This window comes from Erpetoichthys calabaricus, chromosome 2, assembly GCF_900747795.2.
Source record: "Erpetoichthys calabaricus chromosome 2, fErpCal1.3, whole genome shotgun sequence".
Taxonomy (NCBI): domain Eukaryota; kingdom Metazoa; phylum Chordata; class Cladistia; order Polypteriformes; family Polypteridae; genus Erpetoichthys; species Erpetoichthys calabaricus.
The window spans coordinates 262,263,547-262,286,571 of NC_041395.2; the positions used below are offsets into that span (position 1 = coordinate 262,263,547).

At 38.3% G+C, this 23,025-nt stretch overlaps 2 protein-coding genes across 2 annotated transcripts in view; one reads left to right on the plus strand and one right to left on the minus strand.

Moving 5' to 3' along the window:
• Positions 1-4,518, minus strand: part of zgc:65997 (uncharacterized protein LOC794398 homolog) — a 17,190-nt gene extending 12,672 nt beyond the window's left edge. The window contains exon 1 of the mRNA XM_028792696.2: positions 4,229-4,518. The gene's annotated coding sequence lies outside the window, so the exon portion shown is untranslated. The remainder of the gene's footprint in view (positions 1-4,228) is intronic.
• A 7,581-nt stretch (positions 4,519-12,099) lies between these two features.
• LOC114644658 (5-hydroxytryptamine receptor 7) lies at positions 12,100-22,791 on the plus strand. Its single transcript, XM_028792704.2, has 2 exons — positions 12,100-13,275; positions 21,719-22,791. Exons 1-2 carry the CDS (start codon positions 12,668-12,670, stop codon positions 22,467-22,469), a joined length of 1,359 nt encoding a protein of 452 aa, XP_028648537.1. The 5' UTR covers positions 12,100-12,667; the 3' UTR covers positions 22,470-22,791.
• Positions 22,792-23,025: the final 234 nt, after the last annotated feature.

Below are 23,025 nucleotides of genomic sequence, written 5' to 3' on the forward strand. Positions count from 1 at the left end.
AATATTGGAAGTGCTAGTGACACCACAGATCTGAACCTCACCAATTACAAAAAAAGAAATTTGACAACATGTGATGAAAATTAAGTCATGTAAATAATAAAAATAAACTTAGAAACCAAAATCAACACCTTTAAAATGGAAACAAAAGTGAAAACTAATGTTAAAAAACAGCAACAACAAAAATATATACTTATAAAACTGGTAAATATTAGAGTTATAGATTAGCTGATATTTACAACTTACCTAAGAAACAGGTTTAAATATAGGAAATCATCTCAAAACAAAAACAGAGAAAAAAGAACTCTCTATAGCACATGTTTTAAATTACAAAAACCCAAACTACATCTTACATGGAGATCAATTAAATCAAAGGTTTATCAAACAGAATGGACAAAAAGCAATGAAAATATAAGAAAGCTTGTTATCTGGCCTGTTTGGAATAAAATACTGAATTGTAAGATGAAAATGGAAACAACACTCAAATACTATTTAGAACAATCGCTGTTTAACAGAAAAGAATGTTTATGAGAAATTCCCTACTAACATCAATGCAAAATAAAGATCTATTTCAGAATCTACTAGCACAGGGGTGGGCAAATTCATTCCTGGAGGGCCGCAGTGGCTGCAGGTTTTTGTTCCAACCCAATTGCTTAATAAGAAGCCCTTATTGCTCTAGAAACACTTCTGCTTCATTTTAGTTATCTCCCTCGTTAAGATTATGAACCCTTATTGCTTATTTAAGTCTTAAACAGCTGCATTCTTGGTTTTTAATTGCTCCTTATTAGCAATAAGATGCAAATGACAAAAGAAACCAGCAGTTATCCATTTTGCTTGTTACCCTTTACACCTGTGTGTATTTATCATGCACTATTTGGTTTAATGAAATACTTGGAAGGAAAGAGAAGAGAAAAAAGTGAAGGATTGAGAATTACCCATCCGTTTTACACTTCAAAGTATTTGGATGATATCCTTAGAATGGAAAAAAAAATCTAGGATATGAGAATGACTTGACATAGCAGAGTTAAAGCACTAACAAGCCATGAAATGTAATTATTGGCAAGGATTGTTTTCTAATTAAGCAACTGGGTTGGAACAAAAACCCACAGCCACTGCGGCCCTCCAGGAATGAATTTGTCCACCCCTGTACTAGCACATTATAGGCCATCAGCCTTCCTTGACCACCTCAGTCAGTTACTTTAATAACATTGGTAAGAAATGAATTTAACCATACATTGCTTAGACCATATTGCACATAAATAAGTGAAAATGTCATTATATACAAATTCTTAATATTCTCAGTATATCCTTAAAGACAGACAGAGTTTCTGAGGCTATTTGTCTAAGAAGTCAGAATTAGATCTCAATGTAATTAATAGTTAAAAATGATTTCAAGGGTGCCGCTTCTTTTTGAAGACTTTAAAATGCACTTTCCTTAAATCTCTTTTTAAACACTACAACTGTATGAATAGATGAAATGACACAGTTACTATGCAGTTAGAATAAAGTGCAGCTTTTGACACCTTTCTCATTTTTTGGGAGTATAAATCACATTACAGTGAGTGACTGAGTTTACTATGCAGTCAGTACTATATTCCACAATTTTAATTAATCTCAGTACCTCTCCCCAACTTAATTTATAGATCTACGTGATCAGAGAGCCCAACACTAAGGAGTCACAAATACTAAGACATTAAAGAGGTTAACAGACACCAGGCTTGATTATTTTAGGACAGCCTTAAATTCTTGCCAAATTCTTAAACACTCTCGACAAATCCTTTCAGAGAAAAATTGAATTTAAACACATCTTTTCCCACTGTGTTTTGTTGTAAGAGTTAAGATTCTTTGAACTATATAATGTAAGGTAGCAAAATTCATGACAATGTTAGGCCATCTGGTATTAGTGCTATTAAAGGATTTGGAGTAATTGTAAATTCAAAACTATCTGGCAGAGAAGCAAAACATTTCCCAAATATGATGAGTACAAGCCATTTCCAAAACATGACCTATTGAACAGATGCCTGATGACATAATTTGTGATTTAGTTATTGTCCCTGATAGTCTTAGGTTATTACAATTTTTCACTGAAATTGTTCACACTTTGCATACATTGTTGAATATTGTATCTTGTTGGAAACTGAATTCAATATCATATTAGTAATTTTATTTGAAAGTTCCTTTTCTGTGTAGGCAGGGTGGAATGGGTGGAGAAGAGTGTTAAAGAGTCTCTAAGATTATATAAATGAAGTCTGTGACTGCAAATTGCTGGAAAAGTTGTAAAACATGACATAGCCTTATCACAATTCTTCCATTGATTTGTTAGTCACAGACTTCATCTGTATATTCAAAGAGAGTTGGAGACAGTCTTAGATTGCTCAAGTGATCTACGGTTGTGTAATTTGATATATACTGTGACCAAGTCCAACCAGTCTGCAACTCGCCCTGATAAAATCAAGCAGGTTTAATTTTGTCTTTAGTTGTTGGTGTAGGATTGTGTCTATGTTTAGACTCCCCAGAAATTACAACAAATATAATGCAACTACAAAGAATAATGAGCATTGGTGTTTTGGACATGACAAACAGAAGACATGGTGTCTGACACTGCATGTTTTACACACCATGACAGAACAGAATAAAAGAAAAAAAGGGTTGAGATTGCAGTTGAGCTCACTGTTCCTGACACTGCATGACACTGTAAAACATTTGTAAGGGAATGGGCTTTGTCAGGCAGCATATTACTGGCTGACGAAAAAGGAGTGAACTTGTGAAAGTTTGGAAGCATGAAACTGTTCTGAAACGTTGTTAGGCAGTTGTCTAATTTGATAGACCCTGCAATTTCTGGGCATGAAATGTGCAACTGGATTCATCAAGTCTGGCACAACCAACCAACTAGAAATCATGTAATGTGACGTCAGCTTTAGGAGTTTGTGTGAATTACCTGCCTTCATAAAGTGCTATGAAGTATGTGATCCAGAGTTTAAAATTAATTTGCTGCCAAACTAAACTGCCTGCTCCTTGTACAGAGGAACGACATGAGTGAGACTCATTTTATAAAATGTTTACAAGGTGACTATCTGTTTCGATGGCTGGAGCATTTAATCATATAACACCTTTTATGGTATTACTGTATCTGCATGTTTCTACAATCTTTTTACTATGTAGACACTGATTTCTAATTTCTAATCTTCATTGAACAGCCATTTCTTAAGGTAAATGACATCTGAACTGGAACGATTCACTCAAATGGTTAATCAACAGAATAAAAGCTAAAATAGTAATGCAAAATAATTCATAAAACTGGATTTAAAATGAAATGACAGGATGAAACAGTAAAGAAATAAAAACAGATTTAAAAAATGTAAATAAATTAACCTTGCATTATACTTTAATTTAAAATTAAAATGTATTTAGATTGATGCAAATATTGATTGGTTTGATAGTTATAATGTTGCAATTACGGTACTTGTGAAAATGACGGAATTGGTCAAACGTTCTAATTGTGTGTGTGATAGACTGTAAATTAAGTAGACTCCCTCACAATTCGCCCTTTACACTAATGTGTTTGCATCTGAAAGTTGCAAGGGCTAGCAAACATATTTTAAGAAAGTGTAATAAAACTTAATGAACAATTCTTAAGTACAATTTAGGGGTCAAAATGTTGTAACGAGATAGCGCAAGTATTAGTAAGAATGGTAAAAAAAAAAAAAAAAATTCTAAACCCGCTTATTCAGAGCAGGGTCGCGGGGTGGCTGAAATACTCAATTTAATCAAACCCTGGTACCCGTATAACTACAGCGAATACAGATCGCCGCTGATGCCCCCAAGAGCTAGTGGCTCACCGTGCCACTAATCGGTAGCACCGGCATTCCTAGAGGTGTATCGTAGAGATATATTCCACATACCCTGATGTGTGCTCTCTTTAAAGGCTGCAGTGTATTTGAGAGTCGAATATCTTCTAAAGTCCTAGAGACGTGTTTTGAAAGGTAAGGCTGCGTCAGAGGCAAAACAAATGAAATGAGAAAGTGTTGACCAGGATCGCAAGTGCTTCAGGGACACACAGTGGCGTGCGACTGAGCAGCGGCTCAATATGAAATAACTATAGCTCTCCTTAATTTTTTACAGAGGAAATATTCAGAGCATAGCTTAAAACAATTTCCCTTGTAAGTAATACTAGTTAAAGTGTTAAACTTCAAGATCTTATTACAGATTCGTACACTGCTTCTCGTCATACCTCGGAAGTTAAATCTCAGAGGCTGGTTTCACCTTTCCTTGAAGGATGTAGTATTGCTGCACAATTAATCAAAAGATCCAAGCTCCCAAATTTATCTTTAACTTTTTCGGCGGCATCTTTAATGTCATTTCCCTTAGTTACATCGATTTTAACGACTGAAATTCTGCCAGGGTAAACCTGCGCCAAGTTGTGTAACCGGTGGACGTTCTCAGGATCGCGGGAAGTTGCAACTACTGCGATTGTACTTTGCTTTTCCAAGAGATGTTTGCAGAACTGCAGCCCAATGCCCCTGCTTAAATTCCTGTTGATGTATATATTCTTAGTTATGTAAGGGTGTATTTCAGAGAGAATGTGTTATTCTAAATTTATAAAGTTCATAATTATATATTCAAAAATTTCAGAAGTCTTCTGGGGCACTTATGTTTATTTTCATTTGGTTATTTTCATTCATTCATTCATTAATTTTCCAACCCTCTATATCCTAACACAGGGTCACGAGGGTCTGCTGGAGCCAATCCCATCCAGCACAGGGCGCAAGGCTGCAACAAATCCCAGACAGGGCGCCAGCCCACCACAGTTTGGTTATTTTCAGTCTGCTTATCCTGATTAACAGACAAATCCAAGACAAAAGTTCCCTGATATTATAACTCCTCCACCATGTCTGGGGTCTGATCCAGGTATTTGCCCAGTAGGCTTTGCTATGTGCACATCTTAAAGGATCATATGTATATTAGTGGACTGTGGACATCCTAACTACATACCCAACTCAGTTCAACTAGCTTCTCTTAGTTCAGTAAAGCAGAGCTTCAACTCCAGTGTTGCTAAGCCCCTCAGTCTATCACAGAAATTGAGCCCAGCACTTCTGGGCTGGAACCACATTTCAGACACTTGAATTTGAGATTTCATTGTTTAATGTTCATGTTCTTTACAAATTGAGAATAATTTGGCCTTTAATTCTGTCGACCAAAAATAACTTTGGTTGCAAGAAGCAGAAACAAAACTTGGACAAAACATGAAAATTATTTCTCATCGACTAGGATATCTTGTTTGACTAAATTACCCAGTTACAGCAACTTAAAAACTCCTGCATCATTGGAAAGATGCATTTGAGATAAGATAGTGCTTCATGTCCGCAGATGATCATCCATGTGTCACATACAGGATCATCCACTTGATAGAACAATCAGACATAATGCTGATTATTCATAAAAATCAACTATGACCATATCCTGTACCAGACATACAAGGATGATGAAGGAAGAAACGCCATAATAGACCAATGCCCTTTCAGCTTCTGTCCCATGTCTGACTGCATTAGCAGGCACTTCCTCTTGAAAACTCACAAAGGCTTCAGCACCAATGGAGAAAAGCTGAATTGAACACTTCTCAGACATTGTTTTTTTTTTTTTTTGTTTTTGTTTTTGAGTTAATCCTTTAAAATTTAGAATATTACATATTGACAGACCTGAACCATAAGAAGGGACAATGCACTTACTTCCCATACCTTGGGGCAATGCTATTTCTTGTTCTTCTTTTTGGTCTTGTTCTTATTCTTCTACTGAATGCCCATTATGAAGACAAGTCTAACTTCTCTGTTAATATGGAAGGCTAAGTCTTGTGTTGAAAGACAGAGAAAAATGTAACCATCTTTCACAGCTAAGAATTTTTCTCATTTAAATTTTCTAAACTGTCATCTTATCCAAAATTGGCTTTTCAGTTTTGGGTTTAGTATTGTGAGACAATGCAGCACACTTCACACTCGCACACACACGCACACACATACACACACACACGCATATATATATATATATATAGGGCGGCACAGTGGCGCAGTGGGTAGCGCTGCTGCCTCGCAGTTGGGAGATCTGGGGACCTGGGTTCGCTTCCCGGGTCCTCCCTGCGTGGAGTTTGCATGTTCTCCCCGTGTCTGCGTGGGTTTCCTCCCACAGTCCAAAGACATGCAGGTTAGGTGGATTGGCGATTCTAAATTGGCCCTAGTGTGTGCTTGGTGTGTGGGTGTGTTTGTGTGTGTCCTGCGGTGGGTTGGCATCCTGCCCAGGATTGGCTCCCTGCCTTGTGCCCTGTGTTGGCTGGGATTGGCTCCAGCAGACCCCCGTGATCCTGTGTTCGGATTCAGTGGGTTGGAGGATGGATGGATGGATATATATATATATATATATATATATATATATATATATATATATATATATATATATATATATATATATACAGTATACTAGCTGTGTAAGCCCGGGATCCTAGAAATTATTGAAATCATCAGAAAAAAATTGAAATATAGAGATGTCAGGTAATTGAAAGGAACTACTCTGGGCATCTCTCTCCTAGGAGGTTTCGTTTTGCCAACGTGCTTGCATCGCTTGTGTATTAGTGGTTAAGCGTGTGCATCTTTCTTCTGAGGTTTCGTTTTGCTGTTGTGCTCACCTCGCTTGTGTTATTAGCAGCTAAGCGAGTTTCTGTTTCCTCAGAGGTGGAGCCCATACCCCGACTTCACCTCTCACTTCAGAGCTGGCCAGACAGACACACACACTTCCACGCGTAGACGTTTATATATAAAATATACACAGTGAAAACAAGGGAATATTCCACTCTCTGGGTAATGCAGTAACACTGATTTGGTTAAGTTTGAGTCTGAACGTTTGTATCATTATTAATCGTTAATGTTACTCTAACCAGAGGCGTGACCATGGGGGGGCTGGGATGGGCACTGCCCCCCCAGAGACAAGCCGTGCCCCCCTGCGAAATGCTCTGTCTATCCAATGAAAACTCTGGAGAAGAATAACATTTGATTTTCAAAACTGAGTTGCCTTCCAATCGGCCCGTTTGAATTTGCGGCGTATCCGGCAGTGTCTCCTCCACTAGCCAGGCACCATGCTGCTCACAGTTCACTTCGCCGCTCATTTTTCAGCATGTTTTGAACCTGTTGACTGCATTCTTTAATTAAAACAGCGTATATGTTCCATTCTTCTTTTATTTTATGGTTGGTAACACCAAAGGCTATGCATAGGTGGCTTATTAAAAAGCAGACATCTTCAGCCTCTGTCCCTCCGCAAGTTGCTGGCTCCATGGTTGAGCCCAGCACCGCTGCTACCAACACAGAGCACAGCACACCTACGTCGGGAACTGAAACTCCAAAAGATGTAGATAAGCCTACACAATCCTCCAGCTCTGCGTCCATGTCGGGTACTCCAAACCTCTGCCTTCAACAAAATATACAGTCCGGTCTGCCTGACTTAAATATGGATAGCCCATCTCAGCCCATTTTAATTAATTATCCCAAGCGCGCATTCGGAAAGACACTCAGATGTTTTAGTGCAAGCTGGTATCAGTCTCGACCATGGCTTGAATATTATGTTGTCCGTGATGGCAGCTTTTGCTTTGCCTGCCACAAATTTAGTGTTTCCAATTCGGACCACGAGGACATATTCATCAAACACAGTTACACTAATTGGAAAAAAGCTCTAGAAAAAGACGGTGGCAGCTTCCACAAACACGCATCTAGTATCCCGCACATCACAGCCATGTCTGCATCACAGCACTCATCATTGGTGTGTCTTCAGCTGCATGCAAAACTCTTTCTCTACTTTGAACCGCATTCTCACTCCACTCCGCTGAACAATGCTGCATTTAAGGAAAAGAAATTTAGTCATTCTGGCACATGAGAAAAACATCACAGAAAATCTAGACATGAATGAATTTATTTCAGAATTTGCCAAGAGTAACCGCAGACTGGTCCTGTAGATCAGGGGTCCCCAACCCCCAGTCCGCGGCCCACTACCGGGCCACAGCTGTCTGACAGCCGGGCCGCGAGAGAACTGCCGGCAACGGAGACTCACTCAGACTTTTCAGAACGCTTGGCGGGCGGGGCTTTGCAGCGGTGCAGAGAGAGGAGAGAGACCGAGGTATTACAACAAAGTATTTTTATGGTCCCGACAGTTTCCCCATATGACACGAGTCTATAGAAATCGCGTTACTACGAAGTACATTCAGCAGATGCTTTCATTACAACGAAGTGACTTTGAAATGCTTGAACGAATCATCCACAGAGCAGTTAGATATGTGGTCGCAGCTCAGTTGTGCACATTTGCACATCGATCCCCAAACAGAAACATTGTAAAAAAAAACTCTTTCTTCGAACTTTCCTCGTACTGTTTTTTTTTTTTTTGTTGCTGTTTTTGTTTTCTGTGGTTTTCTGTGATATCTTTTGCTTATTGCTTGTCAACATTTGAAAAACATCCATTGGAATTTAACTCATTGTCACCCTCCTATAGAAACGGCAGACACGAAAAAAAGATAGCAGTGTTAATGTTTGCGATGTGCAATCTGTTGGAATGACAAATGCAAAGCATATGTCTTTGTTATATGCAAAAAAAGAAGACAAATCTCGGGTTGCAAACGTATGCGAACTGCTTAATAACTTAATAATAATAGAAATGTTATGTAAATTGTGTATAAAACTGCACAAACCCCCCCACCTCCCCAACCGGTCCGTGGAAAAATTTGCATCTAATAAAGTGGTCTTTGCTGTCAAAAAGGTTAGGGACCACTGCTGTAGATAATATCCAGATTAAACACTGGAAAGTGATGTCATATAGCCTCCTATGACTACAATAAGCCACGTTTCTGTTCTTGCTCTCATATGTTGTATACATTTGACTTTATTGATATTTACCTTGTAGATGTAGTTCTATATTTGTTCACAAAAAATAATAATAATAAGTTCCATTGCCTCAGTTAATTTTATTGAACAGTAGGTTATGATTTATGCCACAAGTTTTGCTTTAATATGTTATATAAAACTATGTTGTTATTATTATTTGACACCCCCCCCCCCCCCCCCCCCAGACAAGCCAAATGCCCACCCACACATGATGTTCTGGTCACACTTCTGTCATTGTCAGCTTATAATTAAAAATCTAGTAGTAGGGAGATATTACACACCCTGGCCACTTTCACTCTCATTACTGCTGAGCTAGGTAAGTCTGAGAAACCGAGAATAACAAAAAAATTCTTAATAAGAGCTATAAAGAAATTATGTTTCAGTGGTTTGCAATAAGCACGTTTTATTATTGAAAGTTAGCGTAGGATAGATTTAAAGAAATCTTAAAGTGGTGTGAAATAGTGTTGTAAACCTGTGAAATCACAAAAAACACAAACACCATCTATTTATTTATTACTGTACAAATCCAAGAAAAACACCCATCACTGCGCTATGAGTATTTACAACGAAAATATAACAGTTTCTCAGAAATGAGGATAACGTGTCTGTAGTGTCTGAAGGTCAGAATGACATAAACTCCAAAAAGTTGTCTTCAGCATACGGAACAAACGTCTATACAGTTTCAGTCCAAGTTCAACGATACTGTTTATCGATACCACTGGGGGGCAGCAAACACTAATGAATAAAACCACTGTGCCCAAATCATTTACGCGCAGCCTTTTTCAATGATTTGCCAAACCGGCGCAACGCGAGTTGCATGGAACCGACAGCACGGAGGAAACCAGCCCTCGAAATGGTAGAAGGCGCCTTCACTTGACACCACAAAGTGTCAAATCACTTGACATGTCTTGGATATTAAATCGCAGCCCACGTGGGTAGTGGAAATGAGTTCAGACTGCACACAGCCAGTTTCCGTTATCTGTTATCTGAAGCTGTAAGGGATACGACTGCTGCTTAACATAAATACTATTTTGAATTCATTACAAACAACTGTCGTTAAATGTTTCCAGAATTCTGTCTCAGTGGGGATTCCACATTCAGTCCGTTGTTGGCATGGATTTCAACTGCTATTGCAATTTCCTCCCACATCTTAGAGACGTGCAAATGAATCTGTCTAATCTTAGGTTTTTTTGAATACATTTTTAATCTAATTTGTAATTTTGGGAGGCGTATGACGCAAAGCAAGGAACAACCCTAAACGGAACTCCAGTCCATTAAAGGGCCCACGAACTCGAACTATCAGGCTCACGTGTGGTTAAGACGGAATCGCCTGTTATAGTAACGAGGAGCAACGAGGACAACCGGAATATTCAGGGAAAACTTCACGTCCGCATGGGGAGAACTTTATTAGCAGTGATGAGACTGCTTACAGAAAATGCCTACAGTGATGCCAAGGACATAATCTCACTCTTAATATCATAAAACCAAGGAACTTGTAATAGACTCAAAAAAGCAGACCCCACATCCATCTACATTGGATGGGATGCTTTTGAAAGAGTGAGCAGCTTTAAATTTCTCAGTCACTGATGAACTAGGCTCTACACATTTCAGCTCTTGCCAAAAGGCTCACCAGACGCCTGAAGTCAGCTGTTTTTCCAGAATTCTCTGTGCACAGTGGGCCTTACTGGCACATCCTGGCGGCATCTGCTCAACTACCGAATGTAAAGTGCAGCAAAGGGTGGTGAGGGCGGCACAGAATATTACAATCTGCCGCCCTTTCGTTGGACCATCTACAACACTCGCTCCCTTAGAAAGGACAACGATACAGTTAGAGACCTCAGCCATTGTACATCCGATTTTCTCACTCATTCCTTCTGCTAGATGACACAGGGCCATTTTTCTTCACTTCCTATGGATGGCATCTGACCACAAGTCCTATTGTTGCTGAACAGTCAATCATATAGGAACAAATATTGTAAAACACACAATATATATGCTACTTGCAAATTCATACAGTATACACATTGCATGCCATGTATACTTTTTAATTTATTTATTCTTGTTTTATGTTTTGTTTATTTTCCCAAGTTGACAGCAATTATCACTTTAATAGTAGTACATAAACGGACTTGACTTGACGGTTTGTGGAATTTGAATTTTGAACGCTGAAACCTTGCTTACGCCACAGTCCCACGCTTAATTTCACTGGTGGAAAATAGGTGGATTAATAAGCTTTATAATACTATCCTGTAGTGCAATTATATTGTGCATATTTCCGTTTTTTTATTTGTTGTACTGCTAATTTAGAACATATTAGTGTTGTTTTCAATAAACAGAGTAGTGCGAAAGATGCCACTAAGTTTTCTTCTACCAGTTAATATGATTATTTACAATGCCATTGAACATCACGTGTAAGGGATTTTAATTTAGGATGGACATCTCATCACACTCAGTGTCCTGTTTAATCCAGTTCAGATTCACAAGGAGAGGGAGGCAATGGAAGCAGTACAGGGCACAAAGCAGGAATAGCCAAGATCAGGGCACACGGCCATCGCAGAGACCATTCACGCATACACCGTCGCCCACGCAGGGATAATTTCGAATTAATTTACCAGTCTTGCTGGTCTTTGGAAATGCTAGAATGAAAATCGGAGCACCAAGTGAGAACCCCACGTAGACGTTGAGAAAATGTGCATTTCGCGGGATTCGATCTTATACAACACTCGACTAGTGACACGGCACTGGAAAACTATTACTTTCATAACAGGGCTAATTTATTGCTCATAATTACAGGTAAATGTAAATCTCCTCTTGCATGAATTCTTAGTGAAAAATATGCATTAAAGCATTAAACCCAAAAAGGCCGATGTGTTTGATTGCGCTCACGGGTCAAAAATAAATCACTTAAGGATTTTTCTCCATGTACTTCGGTTTTTTTCCCAGTTCCCACAGACGTGCCTATTTGGTTAACTGGCCACTGTAAATTGCCCGTTTTCAGTTTGTGTTTATCCCTTGCAGTGCTTTGTAATGGAATGGCCGGCCAGAGTAGAAGCCCCTATTTGTGCTGGATAAAAGGGTTAGAACATTTCCATTGAAACATAACTCGTCAGATACCTCCATTCTTTGCTGGGAGTCGACTTTGCAATTTTTTTTGTTTCATTAGGTTGTCTTTGTTTTATATAAAGTGGACTTGTATAGCTGTGCATTCGTAGAAATATTAAACATCTTTCAACAATTATTAAGCTAAAAACAAAAAAATAACCTCGTACTTCACTTTTAACTATCAGCTGATAAAGCGCCAGGGCATTACAAGCAGCACTAAAATTACTGAATGGTTGCTTATGTTTAGGCATGGATATTTATATGGCATTGCATGAAATCTCAGATAAACTGGTAGAAAAGTATATGAAACAGCGGGTGTGTACTATGAATAGATGAATGCCGTATACTGATGGGTCTCCTAAGCCTTAAAAGAGTTAAATCTCATTGTCGATGCCTTTGCCATCCGTGACGTGCATGATGACTTAAAGAGACAGAAGTACATAACCACAGTTTGATACTTTCTTTGCCCACGGAGAGCTTTGCTCTTCAGGAGACGGGACATTGACTAAACAAACGTCTGCTTAAAGGGGGCTTTAATTATTTCAAGAGGACATACTCTCTTCATATACATTTTCAACAGAAACCATGAGAACTGTTTTGCTGTACAGGCCGGATCAGCATTCGGTCCCTTCTTCAACGCTTTTCCTGTCAAGAATCCAATGCAGGACTATTGGACCAATTGCACATTAATAGGGTCTGTCAGCAGAGTTAAGCTGCCTTCATGGACCAGGGCATTCAAGATGGTCATAGACATCAATAACAGTTACATTTATGGGAAGAGTCGAAACTACATGATAGAAGAACTTCCAAGAGATTTCAGTACATCTAGAATGATTTCAGGATCACTGGATTCCCATTTGCTTATGATTGTACAAGAAGCCTCTCCCAGTGTATTACCGACTCCCAGCCCATCACCTGCCAACGATACCCGGTGTGGGGAGCAGATTTTGAACTATGGAAACATCGAAAAAGTGGTAATAGGGGGCATCCTTACGATGCTTACTTTGCTAACAGTTGCTGGGAACTGCTTAGTGGTGATTTCAGTATGTTTCGTTAAAAAACTAAGGCAGCCTTCGAATTATCTCATTGTGTCTCTCGCTCTGGCTGATCTCTCAGTAGCCGTGGCGGTTATGCCCTTTGTCAGTGTTACGGACCTTATCGGGGGTCAGTGGATATTCGGACAGTTCTTCTGCAATGTTTTCATCGCCATGGATGTTATGTGCTGCACGGCATCTATTATGACTCTCTGTGTTATAAGCATAGACAGGTGAGTAGCGAAAAGCAAATCTTTCAAATAATTTCATACTCAAATATGCCTCTGAGGTTCAAATAGTGCACTTGATATACGGTTTCTTTCTTTCTTTCTTTCTTTCTTTCTTTCTTTCTTTCTTTCTTTCTTTCTTTCTTTCTTTCTTTCTTTCTTTCTTTCTTTCTTTCTTTCTTTCTTTCTTTCTTTCTTTCTTTCTTTCTTAAAGAAAGTAAATACAAGCGAAGGAATCACATTTCTCGGTACTGGAAATGTACTGGCAAATAGGTAAATGTTACAGGAACTGTTAATTAACAACATTGATTTTTGTCCGGATGCGTAGAAGTTGCAAATGAAACACTCGTTTCTTCCGGTTGTGGAGCTGTCCATGGTACCGATAACGCTCTCTGAAAAGCGTCAGATACGCAGGTAGTCTACAAAGCTGACTGAATGAGTTATTTTTTCATTTGTTTGAAAATATATAAGTAAATAAATATTTGTTTAGCTTGATTCTTATGTAAATTCGACCGTCAATGAGCACTACTATGTTAAAAAATTCACAACCAAATGTTCATTGTACTATCCAAATGCCTGAAATGTACATACACACAGAAAGTATGCCCTCATCAGTCCAGTTCAGAGGGCTGGGCTGGAACCTGGAGCATCTTCTGGTGGCGCTGGGCGGAAAATGAAACAGCCACGGCCAGCTTGCGTGTCTATTGCAGGACACACGCACAAGCACACTCATGCCGGGACCGGTTTAGGGTCGCACGTCTTTGTGGATCTGGGTGGAAAATCGGTGTAAGTACCCAATAAATACTTCATGCAGATATGAGAAGAACGTGCCTACACCACACAGTAAAGTCGGATGTAATTTAGGTGTTAGGCAAGGCAGTTCTTGAAGCAGCTGTTGCCCTAGTACTGCTAATTAAGCACACGACAATGAAAATATTTCATACACAGTGCATGATGTAAAGAGTGCATTACGCAATATTTGAATTTTGGTTTCCTTTCAGTTTAGCGGTAAATGATATCCAAATAAATTCAAATCATGACCTTATACAGTATATCATTCTATAAAAAATACAAATGTATTAGTAATGAAGTGTTCTTCTAAATCTTTATTTTTCTTGTTTCCTAATGCTTTGTGTTGTTCCAAATGTACTGATAATACTGGAAGACATCAGGATCTGAATTCCACTTACTGAGAATAAAAACAAATATACATTTAAGCAAATACTAGACTTTAGTTATAGCATTTCAGTTCACCTAGTTTAATAAAGGTCCTGGCTGTATAAGGAAACAAATTAACAAATCGTTTTCAGAGTCTGTCCATCTGTCTACACTCTTAAAAATACAAGGTCTTTAATTGCACTACTGTATATGATTCTTTACTAGGGTGGCGCAGTGGGTAGTGCTGCTGCCTCACAGTTCGGAGACCTGGGGACCTGGGTTTGCTTCCTGTGTGGAGTTTGCATGTTCTCCCCGTGTCTGCGTGGATTTCCTCCGGGCGCTCCGGTTTCCTCCCGCAGTCCAAAGACATGCAGGTTAGGTGGACTGGCGATTCTAAACTGGCCCTAGTGGGTGTTTGTGTGTGTCCTGTGGTGGGTTGGCACCCTGCCCGGGATTGGTTCCTGCCTTGTGCCCTGTGTTGGCTGGGATTGGCTCCAGCAGACCCCCATGACCCAGTGTTCGGATTCAGCGGGTTAGATAATGGATGGATGGATTCTTTACTAGTTTGTGTGGTTCCTTGTAGCTAAATTGCTTCACTAAACACCATTTCATTCTGGGACAGGTTTCTTTGCATATAAAGTTGTTTTTTTGTGCTAATATGTAGGGGAAAAAAGCTTTAAAGTATGGCGTGCTACAGGACACTAACAAATTAACAAAACCTGCACTTAGCCTGTGTTACTGGATGTATGCAGAGAGAGTCCTTTAAAACTCATGACCCATTTCACAAATTTGTTGGCATCTATTCATGGTGATTTAATGTATGGATCCTGTTACAAATCTAAATAAATAAAGGGTCTTTCTAGAACCTTCATGTGGATGGGTCTTTTGGGAACCAAAAATGGATTGCCTATACCATCACTCAGAAGATTCACTCTGGCACCTTCATTTTTAAGAGTGTGTGGTTGGTTACCTCCCTACATGCCTTCTCTCGTTTACATTAAACAGATTATGAGCATATTGTAAATAATTGTCTTACATAGTCCACATTTTTTTTATGTCATTTTAAATATAAGGCTAAGCTCAAATTTATTATTACTCCTAAATGTATCATAATTGAACAATTATGTTTTCAAGTGAAAATTACAACACAGTGCAGAAATGTCTTTATATTCTGCATATTTATGAGAGTAATTTGTAATGTCTTATTATCTGAAATTCTTTTTCTTTACATAACTACTGCAAGTTAATATGTGTAAAAGAGTGTAGCTAAAATGTCATAACTGCACAAAAAAAAAAAAGGAACATGAAAATCTTTTATAAGCCCTAATGCACATATTGCTACTAACAGTAAGGTTTTGTTATCTGTAATGATGGAGTCCCTGTTCCTTTCAGCAAAGTTTTTCTCTTTAATACATTGCATTCAACCACTTTTTCAACCTGCTGCCTTATATTCCTTTTCAAATGTGACTTTCAGAATTGACCATTAAAATCCATCCATCCATCCATTATCCAACCTGCTATGGGGGTCTGCTGGAGCCAGTCCCTGCCATCGCAGGGTGCCAGCCCACCACAGGGCGTGCACACACACACACACACACCAAGCACACACAAGGGACAATTTAGACTTGCCAATGCATCTAACCTGCATGTTGTTGGACTGTGGGAGGAAACCCACGCAGACACAGGGAGAACATGCAAACTCCACACAGGGAGGACCTGGGAAGCAAGGAGCAGCGCTACCCACTGCGCCACTGTGCCGCCCTGACCATTAAAAGTTTATTTTAATTAATAATGAATAAAAAATTTAGTTCAGTAGTTGCATTCATTGTGTTTAAATGGATAGTGTAGCTTCTATTATGGCACACTGTATAAATTAAAATGGAGCAAACTCTAACATCATCAGCCCTTCACAGTCCTGAGAATGTGTCAGCTACTGAGTAGTTACAAATCTTCACTTGCACAACATGACCAAAATACATTTCTAACAGTAATTTAGCTGTCATGACAATTAAGCAGAAGGTGCATACTGTATGTGTGTTTTAAAATGTACAGCAGTAATAAGAGTTATAAATTGTCTGTAGACCATACTTTATCATTTTTATCCTTCAAAAGTGGTTAAGGTGACCTTAATACACCTAACATTTTAATAAAGTAGAGTATGCATTTTTTGAAGAAGCCCTGTTTGCATAAACAGATGATATTCAATCTTTGGCTGCTAACTGACATGATTCAGAAGTTGGATAGCATCGCTGAATATGAGCCAGCTTCATTCATGTTTAAAACATGGGGCAATATTTTGCTAAAAGAAAACATTATACTTATGACAGCAGAATTCATCACATTTCCAAATATTTTTTATTTTGTTGTCAAATGTCAGGTACATCATTTGCTAAACTTATGGTAGATCTGTAGACTTATCTTGCTCAACTGGAAGAATCCTAGCCCACCGCTGTTAAGTCAGTGGGTAATTGATGTTATATACTATATGAAATTGGAAAAAATCAAATTCTCACTTAGAGGATCTGTTTAAAACTTTTTAAAAACTTGGCAGGATCTGATCAATAATATTTTAGAATAAGTATTTATATTGTGTAGAAGGACTTCTTTCTCTCTTTACTGCTGTCAAAGTTTTACTCTGGCTGTTGGTCTTCCTCTCTTTGTCATTGGTGGGGATTGAATTGAATTTAGTTTTAAGTTTGACTTGATTGTATGAAACATTACATGCTTTTAGTAAATTCAATAAAAGTTAAAAAAAAATAAAATAAAATGATGGTAGATTGTTTCTTGGATTGTGGTCCAACTTAACATCTCATGCATTGGTAATAGTTAAGAGATAAAAGATTACAGTGTTTTTACTGAAAGAGCCTTGAAACACAAAAGGCCTTACAAACATGCATGGGGGTATCTTGTCCTTTCCTTTAGGCAGAGCTATTTTTCATGCAAGTTCAAGTGAACTTTAGTAATTGATTACAAGTGCCTTACAATGTAAAAGTGACACACATGTTAGGAAAAAGCTTTCAGATCAAGCATAAATGATTACTGAGATTTATTTTTTGAACCTTTATGATCTTGTCCCTGAATGGAGTAGAGAATTTTTTCATGATTTATAAAGATAAAGTCCATAAGGGAATTCATCTTAAGTGAAATGTCCCCATTTGTCAGTGTAATGCACCTTATGAAAATAATTTCAAGCACTCTTAGTGCTAACTGTGGTCAGCTTGGGGCAAAGGCCTATCACGTATCAAATGCATTTTGTAATGATTACACTTGTACAAACTGTTGTATTTTCTATTGTTGCAATTAATTACAAAATATGACATTGGTCATTTTATGATCTGCCATACAGTTGCTACTCTGTGTTGCAAAGACTTTTTAAACAGCAAGCTGCTGAAATAAACCATTTTAAGCATTTTTGTTTTAGGTGATATCCTCTTAGGACTTAATAAAAATTACACAAGTTATTCTGTTGTTCACTGGTTATAAATGAATATTACCAAGGGCAATATTTAAATCTTTTGCTTTCCTCCTTCATGGCATAAGTCATTATTATTATTGTACAATTGGTGGAAGATTTTATCTAAAGTAACTTGCAACATTAGGCTAAATTAGAATTGCTTGCACATTTTTTTTTACACCTGACACAAAGTAAGTCAAGTAAATTGTTAATGGTCACACAATTAGTTTAGAGTAACGAACTGAACAGAGCTTCTTGTGATTTAAAGCTAATGTGTGTAATGTAATTAATTAAATTCATTAATTTAAATTCATTTAATACAATGTGTTGTGCTAATTTTTGTTCATACTGAATAATTTTATAAGCCTCCCGGTTTGTGACTTCTATTGTTTTCTTTCTGAGTTATTTCCAAAAGTTCCTTAATTTTCAGGTATGCTTGAAATTATTCTCTCGAATGGACATACTTATATTTACATTTGACAAACAGAAGTTGCATATTCATCTACAGTGTCTATGAAAAGTATTCAATTTAAAAGTTTTGGCATTTTATTGTTCTACAACATTGAATCACAGTGAATCTGATTTGTTTTTTGACAGTGATCAACATACATAGACTCTTTAATGTCAAAGTGAAAAGCAGATCTCTGCATAGTGATCTAGATTAAATACAAATTGTAAATGCCGCAGAAGTTTGACGGGCATCCCAACCAGAAGAGGGGATAGTTCCTTACCGTATGGGAGGCTCCGAGCAGGCAGATGGGTATCCCGACCAGGAGAGAGGAAGGAGCCAGACCAGGAAGTGATGGCTGGAGTGGATGGACGGACACCCCACCGAAAAATGTTGCTGTGAATAAGTTATTTTCCTAGAACACGAGATGGTAGCAGCCCTCCGTATCACCACCCATTTGGGAACCAGCAGGGAATGCTTGGAGATGTAGTCCGACAACACAGCCATGCTCAGGACCATGGGTGCCACAAGGGAGCACTGTCGGGAAATGTGCTCCCTAATAAGTAGGACTTCCATATGACCTGGAAGTGCTTCCGTCGGGTAGTAGACGTAGCACCAGAAGAACTAATGGGTCCATAGTAAAAGGGGCCGCACTTCCTTATCCAGGTGAGTCAGAGCTGGGAGGATATAGAGCAACACTCACCTGGAGGAGGGTTAGTGCTGTGGTGAGAAGAGAATATTGTGGGGAGAGAGAAAGAAAACCTGTGTTTGTGCTTTTGCAACTTTGTGGAGGTATTGTGTGGAATAAACCTTCCATTACCGTGTTTTCTGACACACCGGTTCCACTACAAAATATAAAATCCTAAATGACTGATCACATAAGTATTCACTGCTTTTAATATGACATACCTAAATTATCTCTGGCACTGCCATTTGGTTTTAGAAGTCCCATAATTAGTTCAATGGAGATCACCTGTCTGGGGTGAATGTAGTTACCTTCCAGTTGATTGTAGGATAAACACACCTTATCTGGAAGGAACAACTTGAGGTGAGTCAGTATCATGGCCTAACCTATGCAAATAAAACAAATGAAAACTCCATGCAGCTCTATGAAAAGGTAATTGAACAGCATAATTCAAGGGATGAAAGTGTAGGACAAAGTGGGCATTGTCCATTGTTCTAGGCCTTAGGGGTACACAAAGCCTGTTAAAACAGCAGATTCAGCAGACTTTCAGCTGCACAAAACTCCCAAAATTAGATTCCCAAGCTACATTCTAGAAAGTGGCTGAACTCTTCGTACTAGGATCTGCTTGAAGTTCATCTGTTAAAAAAGGTGTAAATCATAGGTGACCTTATACCTTTGCAGAGGCCCTCTCTCCAACAACAGAGCGTGAAAATAGACTCCAGGCAAGACAAAGACCTATAATCCAAAGGATGATAGCTAGGATGGACAGAATAATTTCCTTACTAGAAAACACTGATTTTACAACTTAAAGTGACTTTAATCCAATCGGGAGAAACTTTAACCCTCCTTTATAAACTAGCTGCACCCTATAAGATTTTTTTGAGAATGGCAAGTTTAGGAATTCTCTTGTGACACACTCGCTGAAATCTAGAAGGAATTCTGAGAGAAATCTGGGATTCGTCCCAGTGCACATTCTCCAAAAATAACGTTCTAAAATCCTTCTCTCAGAAACTAACAAGCTGTGCTCTGCACTCTTACTGGAGAGCTGGAAAGGTGAACCATTTTTCCGTTCTGTGAACATGAAAGTTGAGATCCAGTGCATCAAGCTAAGCACTGAATCCTGTCTGCTGAGGAGCAGCCATTACTTCAAGAATGAAACTTCAGCATCTGATGTCTTGTGCCAGAAAGACTGATGCTTCTCTCCATGAAGTTGCAAAGAATATAGCGGAAGGCAAGCGGGGAAGGCAAAGCATACCATGGACAAGGAATCGTCAAGAAAGGAGAAAAAATGCACTCCAGTGCATGAAGAATCCTCCACTTGAACCTGGATCAGCAACAAAAGTAACAATTCCATAGAATATATTGTAAAGCTAATTATGGTAAAACTATGTATGTCAAGATATATATGCATTTATCATATTTCTAGAGTCCTTGTGTTTATCAATAAATTGTATTATTCTGTTGCTTAAAACTACTATGTCTCAGTTACCTTGATATACATAAGTCCAATAATATAAGTAGGAGAACCACTTCCTACAACAAAGAAAGAAAGGTAAGTTAAATGAAGTAGGAATCTTGCTGAAGAATTTTGTTAATTACCAGTATTGCTGAAGGTAAGACTGATAATTAATCAATCTAATTAAAACTCAGAAACAATATCCAAGTCACTGATCATTTTTTAAAGTCCAATTAAATCAGTCAATAGGAAATGGAAATAGTATGGCAAAGCTGTATATCTACCTATAGCAGGCTTTTCCTAAAATACTGAGCAACTGTGCAAGAAGACTAGTGAGGGAGACCTGTGATAACTTTACAAGCTACAGCAGAAAGACTGGAAAGACTTAGCATACAACTATTATACAATTATTTTCTGGGTGTTTCACTAATCACAGGTTTATGGGAGAATGGGAAAGAGAAAGCCACTGTTAAAAATGTGCATTGGAGAATTTGTCAGAAGGGGTATGGGAGATTCTAGAGTCAGCTACACATTATCAAAAAACACGCAATCCCCATCATGAAGCATGGTTGTGATGGCATCATGCTCTGGGGATTCTTCTCTGCAGCAGACACCGGAAGAGTTATGAAGGGTAAAGGATAAAGTCAATACAGCAAATTACAGGGAATCCTGGAAGAAGACCTCGCATACAGTTGTTTGGAAAAGTCCTGTGCTTTAGGATAAGATTTGGTTTTCTGACAAATCAATGACCCCAAATGTAAAGCTAAAGCTACATAGGAATGGCTTAAAAACAACAATGTTAATGTCCTAGAGTGGTATAGTCAGAGTCCAGATATCAGTCTAGCTGAGAATTTGTTGGGGTCAATACTTATGCAATCAATAGTTTCCTATTTTATATTTGTAAATAATTAAAACCACTCTACAAAGATCTTTTTTCACTTTGACACTAAGTTGACATTGTTGATCAATGCCAAAAAAGTCAAATCAATTGCATTGTAATTTAATGTTCTATTATAGTAAAATGCAAAAACATCTAAGGAGTGAATATTTTTAATAGGTACTTTATATATTTATATATATATATATATTTTTACATTTAGGTTATGCATGATAGCAGGTCTAAAAATTTCATACCAGTCGATGCAAATGTAGGAAGATAAATTCTGCTTATTAACACCATGTAACATAACAACAGGCTCATTTCTTAGAGACTGACTAGTTAACCGTATTTTTCATGTTGTGTTTTAGGTATCTTGGAATTACAAGGCCGCTGACATATCCTGTTCGACAAAATGGAAGATGTATGGCCAAAATGATTTTGTGTGTTTGGTTGCTATCTGCCTCCATTACTCTGCCACCATTGTTTGGATGGGCCCAGAATGTGAATGACAACCAAGTATGTTTAATCAGTCAAGACTTTGGCTACACCATTTACTCCACAGCTGTGGCATTTTATATCCCCATGTCAGTTATGCTGATGATGTATTACCGGATATACAAAGCTGCCAAGAAGAGCGCTGCCAAGCACACATTTTCTGGCTTCCCACGTCCAGAGGAGGGTGGCATTGACTGTGTAACTGGAGCTATTAAAATACACAAGGAGTCGGAAGATTGCACCAATTTTTCACGGCTCCTCAAACATGACAGAAAAAACATTTCCATTTTTAAAAGAGAACAGAAAGCTGCTACCACCTTGGGTATTATTGTGGGGGCTTTTACAGTGTGTTGGCTGCCTTTCTTCCTTCTTTCCACAGCCAGACCATTCATTTGTGGCATTGAATGCAGTTGCATCCCACTTTGGGTGGAAAGGACATTTCTTTGGCTGGGTTATGCCAACTCTCTTATCAACCCTTTTATTTATGCCTTTTTCAACCGTGACCTGCGGACCACCTACCGGAACCTGCTGCAATGTAAATACAGGAACATTAACCGGAAACTGTCAGCAGCGGGAATGCACGAGGCTCTGAAACTTGCAGAGCGGCCAGACCTTGTCCTTTAGGAAATCGCATTTTTACAATACTGTGCCTAATCAGCAAACCTCACAGAGCAATTTATTTATTTTTATGCATTTAAATAATTTATCAGCTTTCCTTTATACCATATCATTACACTTAAGCTTTTATTTTGGAAAGAAATTCATATTACTGTGATTATTCAGAATACTGTGCCACATGACATGCTGAAAACTAGTGATAAACAAATATGTAAATATGTTATTTAATAATCTAGCTCTTTCCCATGAAAGTTGTCCCACCTACATGCTCTTAGTTAACTTAATCTGCTGTCCTGATCAATGTATTCATGCATTTGTAAAAACAAAACGCAGAATGTGGCGCTCCACTGCTTGAGCAAATGCCGCTGTGGTGTGAAATGTTACAAAAATGCACAAGGTCTGCTGTTTTGTTCAGACTTTTCATTTACTCAGGGTATTTAAAAGTAAATATAAGTGTTATGTTTAAAAAGAAAAGGTGATATTTGTTTATTTGAAAAAATCTAAAGCATAAAGTAAGTAAGAGTGTGAAACCTTGATGTGTACAGATTTTTACAGCAAAAAA